Below are 18,090 nucleotides of genomic sequence, written 5' to 3'. Positions count from 1 at the left end.
AAATGACATCCACTCATGTAATCAAGGAAGAAATTTCGTTGTAGAGATTGTGTTCAAGTATGAGGTTAGTACAATGAGATATAAGGATATAGTGTGACAACCAAAGTACAATTTTCTTGGCAAAGGGCACTACTTATCATTCAAAGACAAAGCACATTGATGTTCAGTATCACTTTGTGAGGGATATGGTAGAAGACAGAAAGGTGTTGCTGGTAAATGTGGCCACTTTGAAGAATATTGCAGATGCATTGAAAAAATGTGTGAGCTCTGAAAAGTTCTCTTGGTGTAGAGAAACAATGAGCGTTGTAGGGTTGGATCAATGATTAAGCTCTCCTGTGGCCCCCTGTGGAAATAAAATAACAAGTGGGATAATGTTGGGGTGTGTTATATTCTTTCCATGACTAGCCCCAGTAGTTGAACCGGGGGGTGGTAGCCCCCTTCTACAGGGTCCGGGGCAGTGCCCTGGGAATTTTTTTTTTTGGACCATATATTGGGTGGGCGGACCTACCTGGTTTTGTGCATGGATTTCTTACATGGTTTTGGGTGAGATGGTTTTCGATCCATGGTATTTTGTAGATCCTGTCAAGGGAACTATGATTATGTTCTAATCCAGGGTTAATGGATTGGGGTTTATGGATGCTTCGACATGTATATATTTGTATTGTAACATTGAACGAAACATAACGAGAAATCAATCTGGTAGTCCCGATTTTGGGATCCAGGGGAAGATATCTGTGTATATTTGTTTTATGTGTTATGCTCCCACCATTGTTTATTTTCTTTTTTTAGAATTCGTATGCAGGGAATTTCTATACGGGGTTAAAACCTACACATGTTACAAGACGAGTTGGACAAAGGTTCCAAATTAGTATACCTGGAAGCAATGGAGGCAAGAGTTCATTTCCAGGAAGACATCATCAAAGAGTATGCGGACACCATTGCGCACTATCAAGCATGGTATCAGTTTTTCATTGAGGATCACAAAGAGGATGTTGATGAGCTGGTCTTTCTACAGCCATCCAAGTCTTAGTGTTGTCTTGTCTGGCTGACTCAAGCCTATTTTTGTCCCACATGGGTGTATGTGGAAAATGTATTATTATTGTAAACATGATGTAAAGTGAAATTCCAAGTGTCATTATTGGAATGAAAACAATCATATGTAATGTAAAGAGTTGTGTAATGAAGTTGAAGAGTCATGAGGGTAGTCCAAGAGTCACAAAGGGGAATGTTAAGGGTCACCCCACCCTTTGTTATAAATAGAACCTCATAACTCATAGAATGGGCTTTTGGGAGCCAAGATTTTGCTAGGCATTTCTTAGAGAGGGCTTGGAGAGTATTGTGATGAGCCTTGGCTTCTCCACAGTGCAGAGCAAGTACATCTCTTTGGAGGAGCAGGCGGTGTTGACTGTAACATTCCACTATTGGGGCTAGTGGTTGTCATGGTTGTATGTATGGATGGAAATTTCACTTTATATAATATAACAGAGCCAACACGTCTTCATGCACATGTTGTTATTGTAGTTTGACTATTTTGGTTACTTTAGCAATGTATGTTGTTTAATTTACACATTTTTGTATGAACTATTTCATATACGATTATATGAATCTTGTTGAAGTCATGTTGTTGGTTTAACCCATCACTTTGGATTGTTGACTATTCTGCTTTCCAGCCCGCAATGTCATTTTTCTCATGTCTTGCTTTTAGGATGTGTACTATTACATGCTTCTAAGGGACATACTTCCTTTTCCCCTTCGCGTGTTAGAACCTCCCCATGCATCTATCTTGACTCATTGCAAGGTCACACAATTGCATCCAACAAAGATATCACGCTTACCTCTGCACGCTATCACAGTCAAGGCATAGATTTACTACCCACTGCTGGGACTCCTACTCCAAACAGTCTGAGGTCTAGTTGGGACTTCTTACGGGGAGATCCCCTGACATGTTGACGGGTCCATCACCATCAAAAAGCCTTAAATCCATAAATCTTTGGTGAATTGGTGTATTTAATGTATGGTTGTTTGATGTGTTATTAGTTTTCTATGTTGTTATCTTTTTATATGTTATGAGTTCATGGTTGTGGCATGTATGTGTTGTTCGGTGCATTGAATGCTCTCTGAGAAGACCATGATAAACCATGAGCATAATCATATGTACATGTGTTGATAAAACATGAGCCGAGCTATATGTATGTGGATTGAGCTGAGATATATGTATGTGGATTGGTTATTGAATACATGGTGGTTATACATGTGTTGAATTGTATAATTGAAGGATGACATATGCATACATTTGTTTAAGATTTTTTATGGTTCACTTGTGCGTTGAAGTTTTATGATATATGGTATGCGTTGAGCCCTTTTATTTTATGAAGGTCATGTCATTAGAGAAATTTTGAGGTCTAAAATGACCCTAAAAAAATCTACAACGAAAATCAACTTTATAAGTACCAATAGGATTCAAGATGATAATGTCAAACATGGAGGATGATTCACCATTTTTGGAATAAAAAAGTAAAAATATTAAAAAAAAAAAAACTACTTTTTCAACTCGTATTTTCAACTTATCTCTCTGTGGTTTTACATAAATTTCGAGTGAGAGCACTCGTTGGATGCATAATTTAATTCCTTGTCCAAGGAATACCCATGTTGCATACTTTCGATGGACTATGCTACATGAAAGATGAGAAATACATGAAAAACATGATTGCAATCACATTTTCCATGCATTTCTCATTTTTCGTGTAGCAGGGTCCATCAAAAGTATGCACCACAGGTACTCATTGGATCAAAAATAAAATTCCACATCCAACGTGTGATCCTGCTTGAAATTTGAGTAAAATTGTAGGGAGATTAGTTGAAAGTACGAGTTGAAAAAGTAATTTTTCCTTTTTTTTTCCCTCTAAACTTTGATGATGTAATGTAATATTATCTTATTATTTCCAGTATTATTTTATAATGTTCCTTAGGGTGCCCATATTAGACCTCAAAATTTCTCTAATGGGTGCATTATACTATTTGTCACATATATTCCCTTGAGTTGATTTTGTTTTGGTGACCATTAAACTATATAATGGTTAGTAAATGGCATATAATATATGGTCTATATTTCTTTGCGACCTCATTGGATATATATATATATATATATATATATATATATATATATATATATATATATATATATATATATATATTGTGGTTCGTCTCTGCGATATGAATCTAGACTAATTATATATCAAGCGAAGTCTATGCGGCGATGTCTCTGGTCTATTTTTTTTTTCAATCCAAGTCTTTACGATGATATTTATTGGAAAGGGCATATCTATTGGAACTCTTCACTTGTGAAGTATTCTTTCAAATATTCATCGTGATCTTTGTGTTTTATCTCTTCCTGGTGGAAATACATCTATTACATATGGTGATCTCTGCGATGGATATATCTCCGTGAAACTCTAATACCATTAATACAACTCTGTGGCATACAATCTCTTACGAGGTGCATACATTCCTCTTACTTTTCTCTTACCAACCTTTATTTACTATAACTATGAGTATTTCTCCCCATATCTCTAAGCCTCCCTCTCAAAAAGGGAGGCCAAGCAAAATTACCCTAGAAAGTCTCTATGAGTGCATTGAATCTTTATAAAAACGAAGAGAGGAAAGAGAAAGTCAATTTAAACTAGAATTATCTACAATGCTTGACAACAACCACAAATCATTAGAAAATAAAATAATAGCACTCGAGACTGAACTTCAAGAAATGAAGAGTAGGATGCAAGAAATAGAACACAGAAAATAATCAATGGTTGAAGAAAACGAGACTTTGCGAAATGATATTAAAAATCTAAAAGAACAACTAAATAATAACTCAACATGAGATAACACAGAGACTAAATTAGATATTAAACCCATAAAATAAGAAATCAACAAACTAATTGAACTAGACCATGAGTGCCACAAAAGAGCCTTGAACCTTATAATTGCTAGTATAGAAGAGAAAAATAATAAGGACACATTAGACATAGTAAAAGAACAATTGAAAACCAAATCACAAACTTAGACAACCTATCTCATAGAAGCAACAAGGGTGGGAAAGATAATCGAACATGAACACAGACTAGTTCGGGTTAAGATAAGTTATAATGACCATAAATTATATATTCTTAGGAAATCCCCAAGCTTAAAAGGATTAAGAATATTCATAAATGAAGACCTTATTCCATAAGACCAAGCTAAACTAAGGAAAGAGGTCCAAAAGGCCAGGGAGGCAAGAAAGGAAGGGAAGTGGGCTATCATTAGGAATATGAAAGTTATTATTAGAGATAGAGTAAAAAATAAGAGTGACAAATAAGGTCACACTGGATCCTATTTTAGAACTGTCATGATTTTCCATGGTGTAAAGGTCTTATGCTAAGTTGGATCCCAAGTGATATTGATCTTATTTTGTAAGTTGAAACTTGGGAACATGAGGAATCTAGGGTCTCACACATTGACGGGTTCGTTCTATGGTCAACTTGGAACAAAAAATCTTCCCGCAGAGGTGTTGGTGGTATAGATTATTATATAAATAATAAGGCTTCTTATCACATTCAAATTCACAAAATCAATCCACTCAATCCGTGCATTTGGATTGAAATTTTTTATTCTAACACCCTTAGGATTTTCCTTGCAATCTATTATTTTTCTCCTATCGACTCTACCTCCTATATGAAAAACAAATTGGATAATAATTGCCCATTCAATACCCTAGAAAAAGACACTGATAGCCTTAGGAATGAAGGTAATATCCTTTTAATTGGGGACTTCAATGCTAGAACCGCTACTAACCAGGCTATTAACTAGGCTTATTTTGGACAGGTGTGAAGCATGTCATGGTCTAGTTTGTTGCCAAGTGTTATGAATGTTAGTGAGTGAAGCCTAACAATCATTATCCAGTAGGACTCCTAAAACCACATGACATCCTAAGTCTAAATGTGAGGTCACTTCCATGGATTTCATTGTGGCTTTGCCACTTACATCATGGAGGCACAATGCCACCTTGGTTGTAGTTGATAAGTTGGTCAAAAGTGTGCATTTCATCCCACCGAGAGACTCTTATGATTTTATCATCGTAGCACAAGAATTTATACGCAAAGTTATGTGGTTACATGGGTTTCCCACAAAGATCATTTTTGATAGAAACTCTAGCTTTACATCTAGGTTTTGGATAAGTATGTAGTCAACATTGGGGACTCATTTTAACTTGAGCACTACATATCATCCAAAAAAAAATGAGAAAACTAAAACATTAAAATAATTTATGGAAGACATGCTTAGAATATATGTTATGGACAACGAGAATTAGTAGGAAAGGCACCTACAATTGGTAGAGTTCACTTGCAATAATAGTTACCATATTTTGATTGAGATGCTTCCTTATCAAGCTTTGTATGGTACGCCATGCAGTACAACATTGAGTTGGGAAATATTGGAGGATAGAGTAATAGTAAGGCCAAAATTGGTTCAAAAAATGGAGTAGGTAAATCATATTCGACAAAGGTTAAAGGAAGCACAAGATAGATAAAAGATTTATACCAATGTGCATAGGGTCGATCGAAGTTATAATGTGGTAGATCAATATTTTATTCATACCTGACCCAACAAGAGCACCATTTGGTTTGGGAAATGGATGAAGTTGTCACCTCAATTTATAGAATCTTTTAGGATCAAAGAGAAATTTAGACTAGTTTCCTATCATCTTGTACTACTGCCCCACTTACATAAAATTATGATGTTTTTATATATTTGTTCTACAACATTAAATTCTTGATGAATCTCACAAACCCAATTGGAGGGAATCGTAGGTTTCAAATGTGGGAACCATTATGGTCGAACTGTTACAGATATTGGACCATAGATTTCGATAGCTCAAGCATCAATTTATGGACTAGGTTAAGGTCTAGTGGGACAAATATAGCCCAAGGTCTACTACTTGGGAGGATACATGTCCATCATTTCCCTGCGATGATAGAGCTTTCAAAGGTATTTAGGTTGGTGACATAATGGTAGGCTTGATGGCATTGACTTGGGGGGAGATAATGTTGGAAATTGGAGGAAGCTCAAGGGGCATTCTTATGGGGTAACTTTGGGGAGCAACTGAGGGTTGATTTGGTTTTGGCATTTTATATTGATTTTGGGGTTTAGCACTTGGGAGTGTAGATGTTTGGCTATCACTGAGAGGTGGATTTTGGTATTGGGTACTTGAGGGGTATTGACATGAGGATATCAAACATATTACGACTATGGTTTAGATGTGGGCTTAGAGGGCTAGGGAACTTGTGGAGGTGCCTTGGGCTAGGAAGTTGACTAGACTTTTCTAGTTGGTAGAGTGGAAAATTTAGTTGGGTGGTCTAGAAGGAGCACCACAATCGAGTCATTGTAATCGGGTATTCATGTTGTTGTTGTTTAAATTATGTAAATTTCCATTAATCAAATTCTTTACATGTTTTTAATATGTTGTAAACAATATATATATTGAGTTGTAAAATATGTTGTTTTTTATGTATGGAAAATGTGAAAACTTTATCAAATTGAAGGAACCCGTAATGGTCCTTACAAATAGACCTTTAGGTATAACAATATGTGCATGCTTTATTAAACTTTTACATGGCTAATAAACATATCTTTAAAAATTTGACAATGTCTTCCTAGCTCCAAAATGTCCATCTACCTTGGAAGTATGAGACTCTCTAAGCAACACAATTTCTTAATTGGTAGTTGCCACTTGGAATGCACAACATATCATCTAATTTATGTAACTATTATTCCCCTTCTTATACTTGAAAACAAGGTTAAATTACTTATAAGACATTTAATGACATGCTTTACTTCCTGTAACTTGGTTTGGGTTTGCAAAAACTATAATGACTTATAATTAGTGTGGATGACCATATTAGTCTCACATAAAACGCAGTCGCTTTAATTCTTTACTCATTGATACAAGGCATATATATTTTTTATAATATGTAAGGTGGTTCAAAATAACTCTCATTGAGGTTATCGAGTGATGAGAATAAATATTCCTTCTAACATAAAGAAACTTTCCCAATGCATAACTCAACGAATCAACCTCAACATCAAATTGCTTCTATATATTTATAATATTCAACATAAGTGCTTCACATATATTATTCTTTAATGCATTGAATGCTTATAACTCAACGAATCAACCTCAACATCAAATTGCTCCTATATATTTATATTATTCAACATAAGTGCTTCACATATATTATTCTTTAATGCATTGAATGCTTATTCTTGTGTTGTGTTGTGGTCCAAAGGACCTTGTCTTCTTTTATCAAAGATTTTAATGGTGTCACAATACCTCAAAAAATGTGGACATATTGGAAATCTCCCACATAAGCACTTTTTACTTACCAAATTTGATGGACTTGGTCATTTCATGATAATATTCCTGAATTCATATCCATGGACCCAATCTTCATGTTAAAATTAATAGCTTCAACTTTGAACATTTTAATGTGGACTGTAATTTGTCCTCTATTCTCTTTTTGTTAAAAAAAATTGACAATATTCATCAATTTTACATCCATTGATCTAGCTTCATCTTAAGAATAACAACTTTAAATTTGAACATTTTCATGTGACTTTGCAATTTACCTTTCCATATTACTCTCTATAGTAAATCCAATATTTTGATTACAAATAATATAATATGTCAAGTGAAATCAAATATTTAAATAATTATATAATACTATAAATAAATTATCCAAATATCTATATATATATAAATTGAGAAATAAGTTTGATCAATATATTAATTAAATTTAAACTCTATATCAATTTCTATACACTTTTAAAAAGGTAATATTTGAAATAAATATTACTGTGAAAAATAATACAAATATTTTACAACTTATTTATTCATATTAATAAAACTATTATGACTAACATCAACCCTGTACACAGTTTGAGAAAAAAAATAAAAATACAATGCAGATGAATACAAACATTTTACACTTTGTTGGTTTATATCTGAAAGAAATCACAGAAGACCATCCATGATGCACACTGGTTAGGTTATTAAATTTCCACTTGTATTTCTCGGTCAAGTTGTCTATCCACCTGTAATGCATGCTTCATCACTAAATACACTTTGATTTCTCTGTACATTACACCTTTTAGTTATGCATATGGTTGAAACTCATGATCTTTGTATCCACAAATTTTATTTTGGTTGACACTTGCACTAAACTTTTGACCTTCAGTTGCACCTACTTTCTTTACTATATCTATCACCTATTTTTTTTACTATATTTATCACTAGGCAAGGGCTAATGAGCCTGCCATAGAGCATTAAATGCCCGCTTAGCTGCAAGTTCGATAGCCATATAAAATACATGCGCGCCGTGATTTTCCGAACACTCCGTCTCCACCGAAAGTGATATGGCTTCGGTGGGGACAAAGTGTTCGGAAAATCACGGCGCGCGTGTGTTTTATATGGCTATCGAGTTTGCAGCTAAACGGACATTTAATGCCCTATGACAAGCTCGTTAACTCTTACCCTATCACTAAGCTACATGCCTATGTCTTTAAACTTAACTAAAAACAAACTGACTGGTTTTTTTAGGTTGGGTAAGATATTACCTATTACATATATTATTTACTTAAAAAATGATTTGAACCCGAAACCTAGGAATCAAAATGTCCCACCTAAACTAACTAAAAACAAACTCTCACATGCCTCCTCAGAGCATAGACTTAGTCTATGATATATGACAGTCTCTTAAATCATATATATAATGTTTGTTTTCTTGTTTGGTCAGGTAGACTTACCAAACCTTTTGAAATTGTAAACAGTATTATAATCACATTCATTCGTAGCGGGTGGAACGCGTAATCACCTCCGCGCATAGAGGATGTTTCTGTGTTTCTTCGCTGACAATGATTTAACGCGGCACTCGAGCTATCGCCGGTGATCCCATTCACATGAATGTTATCCCGCTCACCACATTCACACGTTACGAATGAGATCAGTCCCTCTTTATAAATGCTTTGGTCCCCCTCATCCCTCCATATACTCCCTTTACCTCCCGATCGCTACACACAGACAAACAGAGAAGTGAAATTCCGGATGGGCAGTTACATTTCTTGCGCTTCGAACACTGTACCGTCCAGTACCGTGAAAGTCGTACACTGGAACGGCAGCGTTCAGGACCTTCAGAGGCGGATAAAGGCGGCAGAGCTGATGCTAGACAATCCTCAGCACTTTGTATGTCACGCCAATGGCTTGCAGATCGGAAGGAGGATTAATCCTCTCACGGCAGACGAAGAACTGGATTTGGGGCATCTCTATTTTCTGCTGCCCATGCCTAAGCTACACTCGGTACTCTCTGGGACAGACATGGCCTCCCTGGCATTTAAGGCCAATTCTGCCATGAAAGCTGCAAACAGACGCAGCTCCGGCCCCAGAGTACTCCCCCTCTTTGGTGACTTCCTGCGTCCCCTCCCGCCAGAAATGAAACAAAATGTATTATTAATGGAGGGGAATCAAATTAGTGGGGCGCAGGAGGAGCAACTTGTGGTGCCGAAGCTGAATTTGGGAGACGACCCAGAGCTGTCAACGGCCCTTGCGCAGCTGAGATTGAACTCAAGCAAATCGTGGAAGCCAAAGTTGGACACAATTGATGAGTTCCGGCCAAAGCTTCAGGAATTGATGCATTTGAATATTGACCAGTTTTGCTAGCATGGATTTTTCCGTTCAATAAACAGAAATACGATCACATTGAATCTGATCTTAATTGAATATTCTTTGGACTTTTACTCGCAAGAAAAGATTACGGTTAAGCATTCATTGAGCATTTCATTAGTATTACATTTTGCAAGTATATTGTTCATGTTTAGGCAACGCATTTTATGCCATGCCGTTTATGTTAAGGGAAAAAATCATATATCTATATATATATATATATTTTAATTTTAAATAGGTTAAATTCTTTTTCTATTTATAATTTGAGTGGTTTTAATTTGAGTGGTTTTAATGATTAAGAATACTTTTAAGGATAATGATTAAGATTACTTTTAAGGAGGATGCTTAGGAGTGGACATGAAAATCTATTCCTTTTTTTTGAGAGAAATCCCTTGCAACAAATATTGCTTTATATTTTCCTATACTTTCATCAATGGCATGTTTGTTTTTGTAAATCCATTTGGAAGTGACAACCGATTTGTCACTAGGTTTAGGAAAGATTTCCCAAACCCCATTCTTCATGATGGATTGATATTCTTCTTGCATCGCTTTATTCCATTTTTCTTGATGGGAGGCTTCTTCGAAGGTAGTTTGTTCTACTTCGATTAACTTCATCATGTATGTTGTAGATCCTAAGTATCTCTTCGGTCTTTTTCTTTCTTTGAAAGTTCCTTTAGTTTCTCCATGTCCTTCGACATCTTCAAGTGTAGCTTTTAAGCAATTTGGTATATTCTTTGTTTCGGAAATGATTATAGGTTGAATAGGCTCACTTGGTCCTTCTTATTCTTGGTTTATAGGTGAATTGTCATGTTTCTCTTCTTATTAAAAAAGGGTACATCTTCTTCATCAAATTCGATTGGTATATCCTTCGATTTTTTGTAGGCATGATTTTCATCAAATATAACATCCCTTTTATATTTGATTTGTCTTCCTTCTTCGATGAGGATTTTATAAGCCTTTGATGAAAGGCTATAACCAATGAAGATACCTTTTATACTTGTAGAGTCTAACTTCTTTCGCTTGTCTTTTGGAACATGAATGTATGCAGGACACCCAAATATTTAGTGATGGTCTACACACAACTTCTTCCTTGGGAATGATTCTTCTGGTGTCATATTATCAAGGATTCTATGAGGACTTCTATTTTGTATGTATAGTATTGTCATGGATGCTTCTCCCCATAGAAATTTTGGTACATCTTGATCAAATATCATAGGATTTATGCATTCTTCAATGGTTCTATTTTTCCTTTCTGCTACTCCATTTTGTTCAGGGTTGTAGGGAATAATGAGCTCCCTCTTGGGTCTAGGTTAGAATCTTAAAATCTTTGACGCTACCAAACCAAGAATCTCAACAGGAACTACTTTGCATAGTGGAAAATATAAAGTAGTAAATCACATATGCACAAGTATACACAATTTTTATCAAGTATTGTACAATAATGTACAACCCAATCTTCATTATATTAAACCAATTATGAATAATACAAAATTCTATGGTATACAAGATACAATGACAAACTTTGTTGCGCAGAATCTATGTCGTATCTTGTCTTGTTGATCCTTTGCTTTTGTACGACTCACTAGCTTCCCCTTAGTCCTTCAAAGGACAACACATCGAGACTCTAGGAGAGCGTCCACCTAACACTGCTACAAGTCACTTCTATGGCATGTACACTAACTGATCCAACCTTCTCTCTGGGTAGGCCTAATCCCAAGCTCCAAACTTCCAGGCTAGCAGTCACCTTTGTCCATCAAGTTGTTGCAGTTCGAAACCAAAATTCACCCAATATTTAGCTTCTCTTCGTCACTTCAAGATAGCTCATCTAGGGCTACTTTGGGCTATCAACATGCTGCCCTATAATAGACCAATGATTCCCAATACGTCAATGTAGATTATTCTCCTGGGACTTTTCACCTCCACGGAAAGTCCTCCAAATGGCACCTACAGGCTACAATGTAAACTAATCAAAATCCAGTCAACACACTTTGAGCCAACACACATCTAACACTGCTCCAAATTTGTTTGCAACTTATTGTTCTTGACTATTTTAGTTAGGTCACTTTGGCATACTGAAACAACCCTCAAATCTCCATTCCACAGTCAACAAACAACCCTTTAGTATTATGACACACCTTTATTAGGTAGCTCCCCTAGCACACAGTTGTTATGAGCCCTTAATCTCCTCTGCGCAATCCTTAACTGTGGTGTTATGGCTTGCGACCTAGCACATAGTTCTCCTGTAAATTTTTGAACAACATTACACTAGCTCCCTGCCCTTAAAACAATGCCCAAACAAATTTATAGTAAGGGTCTTCAACTCGGCCTAACCAGCGAGCATTACGACTCCCTTGCTACAATTTCAGACCCATGTTCTACCCTTGAACAATCCATGAAATCTATGCTATACTTGCCTCCCTTACTATGGCCCAAATAAAAAATATTCCTCTCCTCCACAAGTTGTTCTCCAAGGTATGCGTTGCACGTTTTGGATGAGGAATAGTCATCACATCACCTCCTATATATACCATGAACAAGGGCTTCTAAAACATCATCACAAGGGGTTGGAAACTGTCATAAGCCTAAGACCACCTTAGGCCTACCTTGACACTTATGGTGTCAACCCCAAAATTACCTCAAAAATTCATATCTCCACTTCTACAATTCATAATTCGATGATTCTCTAAGCGTTGGATTCTCCTTTATGCCCTCTATCATCTCATGCCATCACATGTATAACCATTCTCATGGAAATTCCCAAAACACGATTTGGTACAAAACCCCAAGCTTGGGTTCCAAGCCCACATGTGACTCTAGTGGTGCTTTACCCTCCAAATCTGGAACCCTAGGGGTTGGAGTACCTACCAAGCTACTCAAAAATCAAGACTACCTATTAGTGAGGGAGGTATTTCCAAGACTAGGAAGTAACTCATTATCATCATTACTACTCGCAACACTTTCCCAACTCTTGGTGCTCACAATCGCAAGAATCCCTATTCAGTTAACTACGCCTCTCAGAAGTGTCACTGTCACTGCTGGAATCACCTTGCTTCTTCTTCTCTTCCTGTAACATCTTCCACTCTCTCCGTGATTCCTTCTTAGTAGCTATAGGAGCATCCTTGCTCCCTACTAACCACATGCTCTTCTTGGACTGCAAAGTCTCCCTTTGAATCTGCAAGCTCCCTCTCGAACTCGACTCCCTCTGAGTCTCTAGAATTTGGACCTTATCGGGAAGGTGAACCTTCTTCTCAGGAACCTGTACCTTCTCCTCTAAAGCTTGCACCTGCTCCACCCGCTTCTTTCCATGGTCCACATGCTTGTCTGTCAAACTGTAGAGACCATGATCTCTAACTCCGAGTACAATCCCATCGGAATTAGAGCCTCCAGGTCTGAGTCTTGCCTTCCCATCCTGGAATAAGACCTCAAACCCCTTCTTCTTTATCATCAAGACAAAAATCACAGTATATTTGAGTCTTGGTATGAACATCATGGACCCACATCACTCGTCTTGTCTCCATCCTGAATGGCACAACACTCGATCCTCGGATCTCCAATTGAGTCTTGTCGCCCAACACCATGTGAAACTTCAAGTCCCATTCATATAGAGTCTCAAAAACATCCTATGACCCTATCATATCTTTCGTCGCACCACTTTCCACGTACCATCCATCCTCATCGACAGTACCCTGCGAGAAATGAGAGATCATAGCAAAGTCCTCCTCCTCCAATCTCGTAGTGAGATCATCTATCTTAGTAGAAGTGGCAACACCGTCGACCTTCTTTCCTTTATTCTTCTCGTCATCTCCATTCTTCTTCATCAGACATATCAACAGAAAATGACCCATCTCGCCACAGTTGAAACACTTGACCTTACTCAAGTTAGTCTTCTGCTTACCCTTCATTGGCGCTATAAGTGCCACATCATCTTCGAAAGTCTTCTTCTTTAGATGAAGATCCTCATCTCACAACTCTTCCTGAATGAAGTCGTCCCACAACCTATTCCAGTCTAGAAATTTTTCTTTGGAAATGATTCCTTTGATGAAGGGCTTCCATTCCTCAGTGAACCCTTTCAAGGAAATCCTCACCATATCTCCATCTGAAATAGTCACACCGATGGTGGCAATCTAATCCTTGAACATGAGAAAAATCTCATCAAATACGAAGTCACGCCTTCACCCTTTATCATCTTGGTGGACTTTAACTTATCCTCCAATACTAATACCTAGTTTTCGTTCTTATTCTAGAAATTTTTTTGAAGAGGCAACCACATCTCATGTGCAGTGTTCTTCCCAGACAAATGAGGTATTAGATATCCTTCACACCATCTAGGATGATCAATCTCGCCCTTGTATCCAAATCCTCGTACACTTTTAGCTCCTTTGGGCCAGTTTTCTTCTTGATGGATTTCTCAACAAACTTGTTGATCTTGTTGACCTGCAAGACCAACTTGATCCTTTCCTTCCATGGAATTTTTTGGACAACCCCTCCTACCTATTCTCATATCAGATATCAACTTGCAACTTCGACATTGTCACCTACAATGTGACCAAGTCCCTCTTAAATTGTACCTTGCTATGCACAACTCTGATTCACTGACTTACAAAGTAGGTCAAACACCCTTTGCTACCATGTTGAATTTCCACGATCTTGGGTTTAGGTCAGAATCGTAAAATCTATTACGCTACCAAACCAAGAATCTCAATAAGAACTACTTTGCACATCGGAAAATATAAAGAAGTAAATCACATATCCACAAGTATACACAATTTTTAACAAATATTGTACAATAATGTACAACCCAATCTTTGTTATATCAAACCAATTCTTAATAATACAATAGAATATGGTATGCAAGATACAATGATAAACTTCTCTATGTAGACTCTATGTCGTATCTTGTCCTGTCAGTGCTTTGCTTCTGTACTCCTCACTATCTTCCCCTTAGTCCTTCAAAGGATAACACATCGAGATTCTAGAAGGGTGGCCACCTAACACTGCAACAAGTAACTTTTGTAGCATGTACACACGCTAATCCATACTACTCTTTGGGTAGGCCTAATCTTGAGCTCCAAACTTCTAGGCTAGCAATCACCTTTGTCCATCAAGTTACTGCACTTCGGCACTAAACTTCACCCAATCTTCAGCTCCTCTTTATCATTTCAAGATAGCTCATCTAGGGCTACTTTGGGCTATCAACACGTTGCCCTACACTAGACAAATGATGCCCAATACTTCACAGTAGATTCTACTCCTAGGATGGAATTTTCACCTCCACTCCAAATGGAACTTGTTAGTGTCAGTGTTTTCATACTTCCATCAGGGATCAAAATCTGCTCTTTTGCATTTTCATAGTAAGAGTCTCATACTATAAATTTTTCATCACTCCATTAGTTCATGGATCCATTGATGGTTGTGTTCACTTCAGTTTTTTCCCTCATGGAGTATACTTGCTGATCCTCTTCCATATAGTCTTCAATCATGGTTCATACTCACTCTGCAGTTCATTTCATTAGGTCATAGGGTTTGGTTTCATTAGGTTTTAGGGTTCCACCAAAGTCAAAATTTGATGATTAAAATGCCAATAATGATCAACAAAGACATGAGGATGGTAAATAAACTCAAGCATAGTTGCTTGGAAGTCATAAGTTATTTAAAAAAAAAAATCCTAATGTAATTTTCACCTCAAAACATGTTTTGAGGCAAAAACAGAGTATTTAGATTTTATTTATATTCCTTATGTAATTTCATGTCTCTGTAATAATGATTCCCAGCTGCTTCTAAGCATCTATTCCTACTGCCTAACAAAAATCACTGCAAAAAATCAGGTTAGCATGAGCATTGATCCGCCTGCAAAAGAAAATGAGAAAAAGCATTAAAAAAACAAAATTATCAAAAAGACAAGGAACATTTGAAAAGTGCGTTTTCAAAAAGTGAAAAATCAAATTTGTACCCATACATAAAACCTCTCATTCTATTTTCTACATCATTATGCTTATATTGCAAGCCAAAGACCTCAAAGGAGAGAAGAAAGAAAAAATTTCAAGTGATTTTGAACAAAAGAGAGGCGGCACTGCGTTTCTGGAGAAATTTGCCCAACGTTGCGAGTAGGGAAGGAGGCGTTGTGCATAGGGCAGTGCGCTGCATGTAGGGAGAATTTCGCCAGTGCAAAAATACAAGGGCACTGCGCGTAGGAGAAGGCGTTGCACTTCTGGGCGAGTGCGTTGCGCATAGGGCAGTGAGCCACCAAATCACTTCAAACTTCAAAATTCCACCAAATTTCTTGCAAATTCCTCTTCTACAAGTAAGTTTCCCTACTCCACTTGATGTTTAGCTTGCACAATGATTGTTTTAGACATTTCCTTCACACTTAGTATCAAACCCTAGTTTTCCCTTATAAAACCCTAACTGGTTTGTTTTCCCCATCACCTATCACTAGAACTAAAATCCTTTTATATCACTCCCTCTCCCCTCATCTATATTCCCTCATATATCCCTCATTTGAGAAACCCTCTCCCTCACTCTCATGATTCATGCTTTACCCATAAGTGTATAAATCGATCCTAAACACATCCCTACAAACCCTAAAGAAATCCCACTCATTTCCTTCATTTTTGTCTAAAAAGTGTGCAACTAAAAAAGCTTTTAAACATGGATAGAGGAGATTATGAATATGAGGAGAAAAATACAGCTAGTGACTGTTCAGCTGATAGAACCAAGCAGCGCAGAAAACCTCATAAGGGAGGCAAGATCACAAGAGAAGAGCCCACTAACCTAAGAGAATTGCAGGCTTCTCCATTGGCAGTTTCATGTTTTAGACACCTTGGATGCTATGAATTTTGTGAACTAGTGGAGAGAGTCCAATTTCACCATGAACTTGCTAGACTTTTTGTAGCTCACCTGCAAAACAATGAAGTGACTCTTGCTGGGGTGACTTTCACAGTGTCACCATCTATTATTTCAGATGCCACCAGGATTCCAAATGTTGGTGAGAAGTGGTATAAGGCTCAAGATCTTGATGAGCATTATTATGAGCCTTACATTAAACCTCAACACAGAAGTCAGGTGAAGAGGCTTTTCCCTTTCAAATTTCTTGAGAACAGGTATGTCCCCTTGATGAGGATCATCATCAAATATTTCACTTGTGAGGGCAGATTTTCCAAGTTGTACACTTACCATATCAAGCTCCTCATGCACTTTACAAGGGTAAAAATGTTGAACCTCCCATAATTTTTGTTTAGAAACATTGATAAGATGGCTTACCTTGTGCAGAAGAAGCCATACCCTCAGCAGATGAACATCATCTATCACTACTCCTTGATCAAGATTATTGTTCTTCACCATCTCAGTCTCCTCAACATCCCTTGGGAGACTTTCATTGCTCATGACATGTTTAGGGGACCCCAAATTCCTCCATCCATGGTTCAAGAAACAGGTGGGCCTTCTAGTCATGTGGAAACAGGAGAAGAAACCAAGGAGACAAAAATTGTTGAGGTGCCAGTATACTTGACATATCAAAGAGGTACAAGGAAATTGTTTGCAGCTGCTAGGCAAGTGTTTGCTCCATAGGATGTGGAAGGGACCTTGCCTTCTTCATCAACCCATAGGCAAATTCTATCTCCATAGGATGTGGAAGGGGCTTTGCCTTCTTCATCGACACAACAGGTACAGGTACAATAGCTGAACAAAGGGAAGGAAAAGGTGCAGGAGGAAGACTTGGATGATGAGCAAGAAAGAGAGTTTGAGTTGGAAGAACATGATGAGCCTGAGCAGCTTGACACTGAGATTATTGATTTAAAAGCTCAGGAAAGGGAAACTATCAAAGAAATCATCATTCAGGAGAAGGAAGCTCATATACAAGCCTTGATAGACAACCTAGAGAGAGCCAAGTTTTTCAACACATACTTTGAGCAGGAGAACAAACACTTGAGTGACAAACAAGTCCTCATGGAGTTAGAAGAACTAAAAGCAAAGAGGCAAAGTGACAAAGAGGCTCATGTCATTTTGAATCCTATCAAGCAAGAAATTGAAAAGGATAGGGAGACTTGGCTTGAAAGAGTCAATCTACATCTTGAGGAGCTCATTAAGAAGGCCAACAGGGATAACAAAATGCTTACACACATGGCATATCACTACATGACCCACAATAAGATTTGCAATATAAGAATAAAAAAGATGAAGGCTAGGTTAAGGAGGGCTTTAGAAGGAAAAAAGGAGGAGGATAGACTTAAGATGTTGGCTAAAGCCTCCTTGGCTAATCAAAGCACTTGATGGTGGTGCTTCATACCAATTTTGGGCACTTTTTAAGAAAATTTTGTCATTTTTGAATTTTTGAAATTCAATAC

The 18,090-nt window shown here is 37.3% G+C and overlaps 1 protein-coding gene across 1 annotated transcript; it reads left to right on the top strand.

Annotated features, from left to right (window-relative positions):
- Positions 1 to 9,056: 9,056 nt before the first annotated feature.
- LOC149198189 (uncharacterized) lies at positions 9,057 to 9,902 on the top strand. The gene has a single exon (XM_089404083.1). It carries the CDS (start codon positions 9,134 to 9,136, stop codon positions 9,743 to 9,745), a length of 612 nt encoding a protein of 203 aa, XP_089260209.1. The 5' UTR covers positions 9,057 to 9,133; the 3' UTR covers positions 9,746 to 9,902.
- Positions 9,903 to 18,090: the final 8,188 nt, after the last annotated feature.

This window comes from Pinus tabuliformis, chromosome 2_2 (assembly GCF_031772625.1).
Source record: "Pinus tabuliformis cultivar Carrire ecotype Pingquan chromosome 2_2, CPIR1, whole genome shotgun sequence".
Lineage (NCBI taxonomy): Eukaryota > Viridiplantae > Streptophyta > Pinopsida > Pinales > Pinaceae > Pinus > Pinus tabuliformis.
The sequence above is the reverse complement of the archived record's forward strand: the minus strand, read 5'-3'. Positions and strand labels throughout refer to the sequence as shown.

Coding starts and splice junctions, on each gene's coding strand:
- LOC149198189 (XM_089404083.1), top strand. CDS start 9,134: ATGGGCAGTTACATTTCTTGCGCTTCGAACACTGTACCGTCCAGTACC.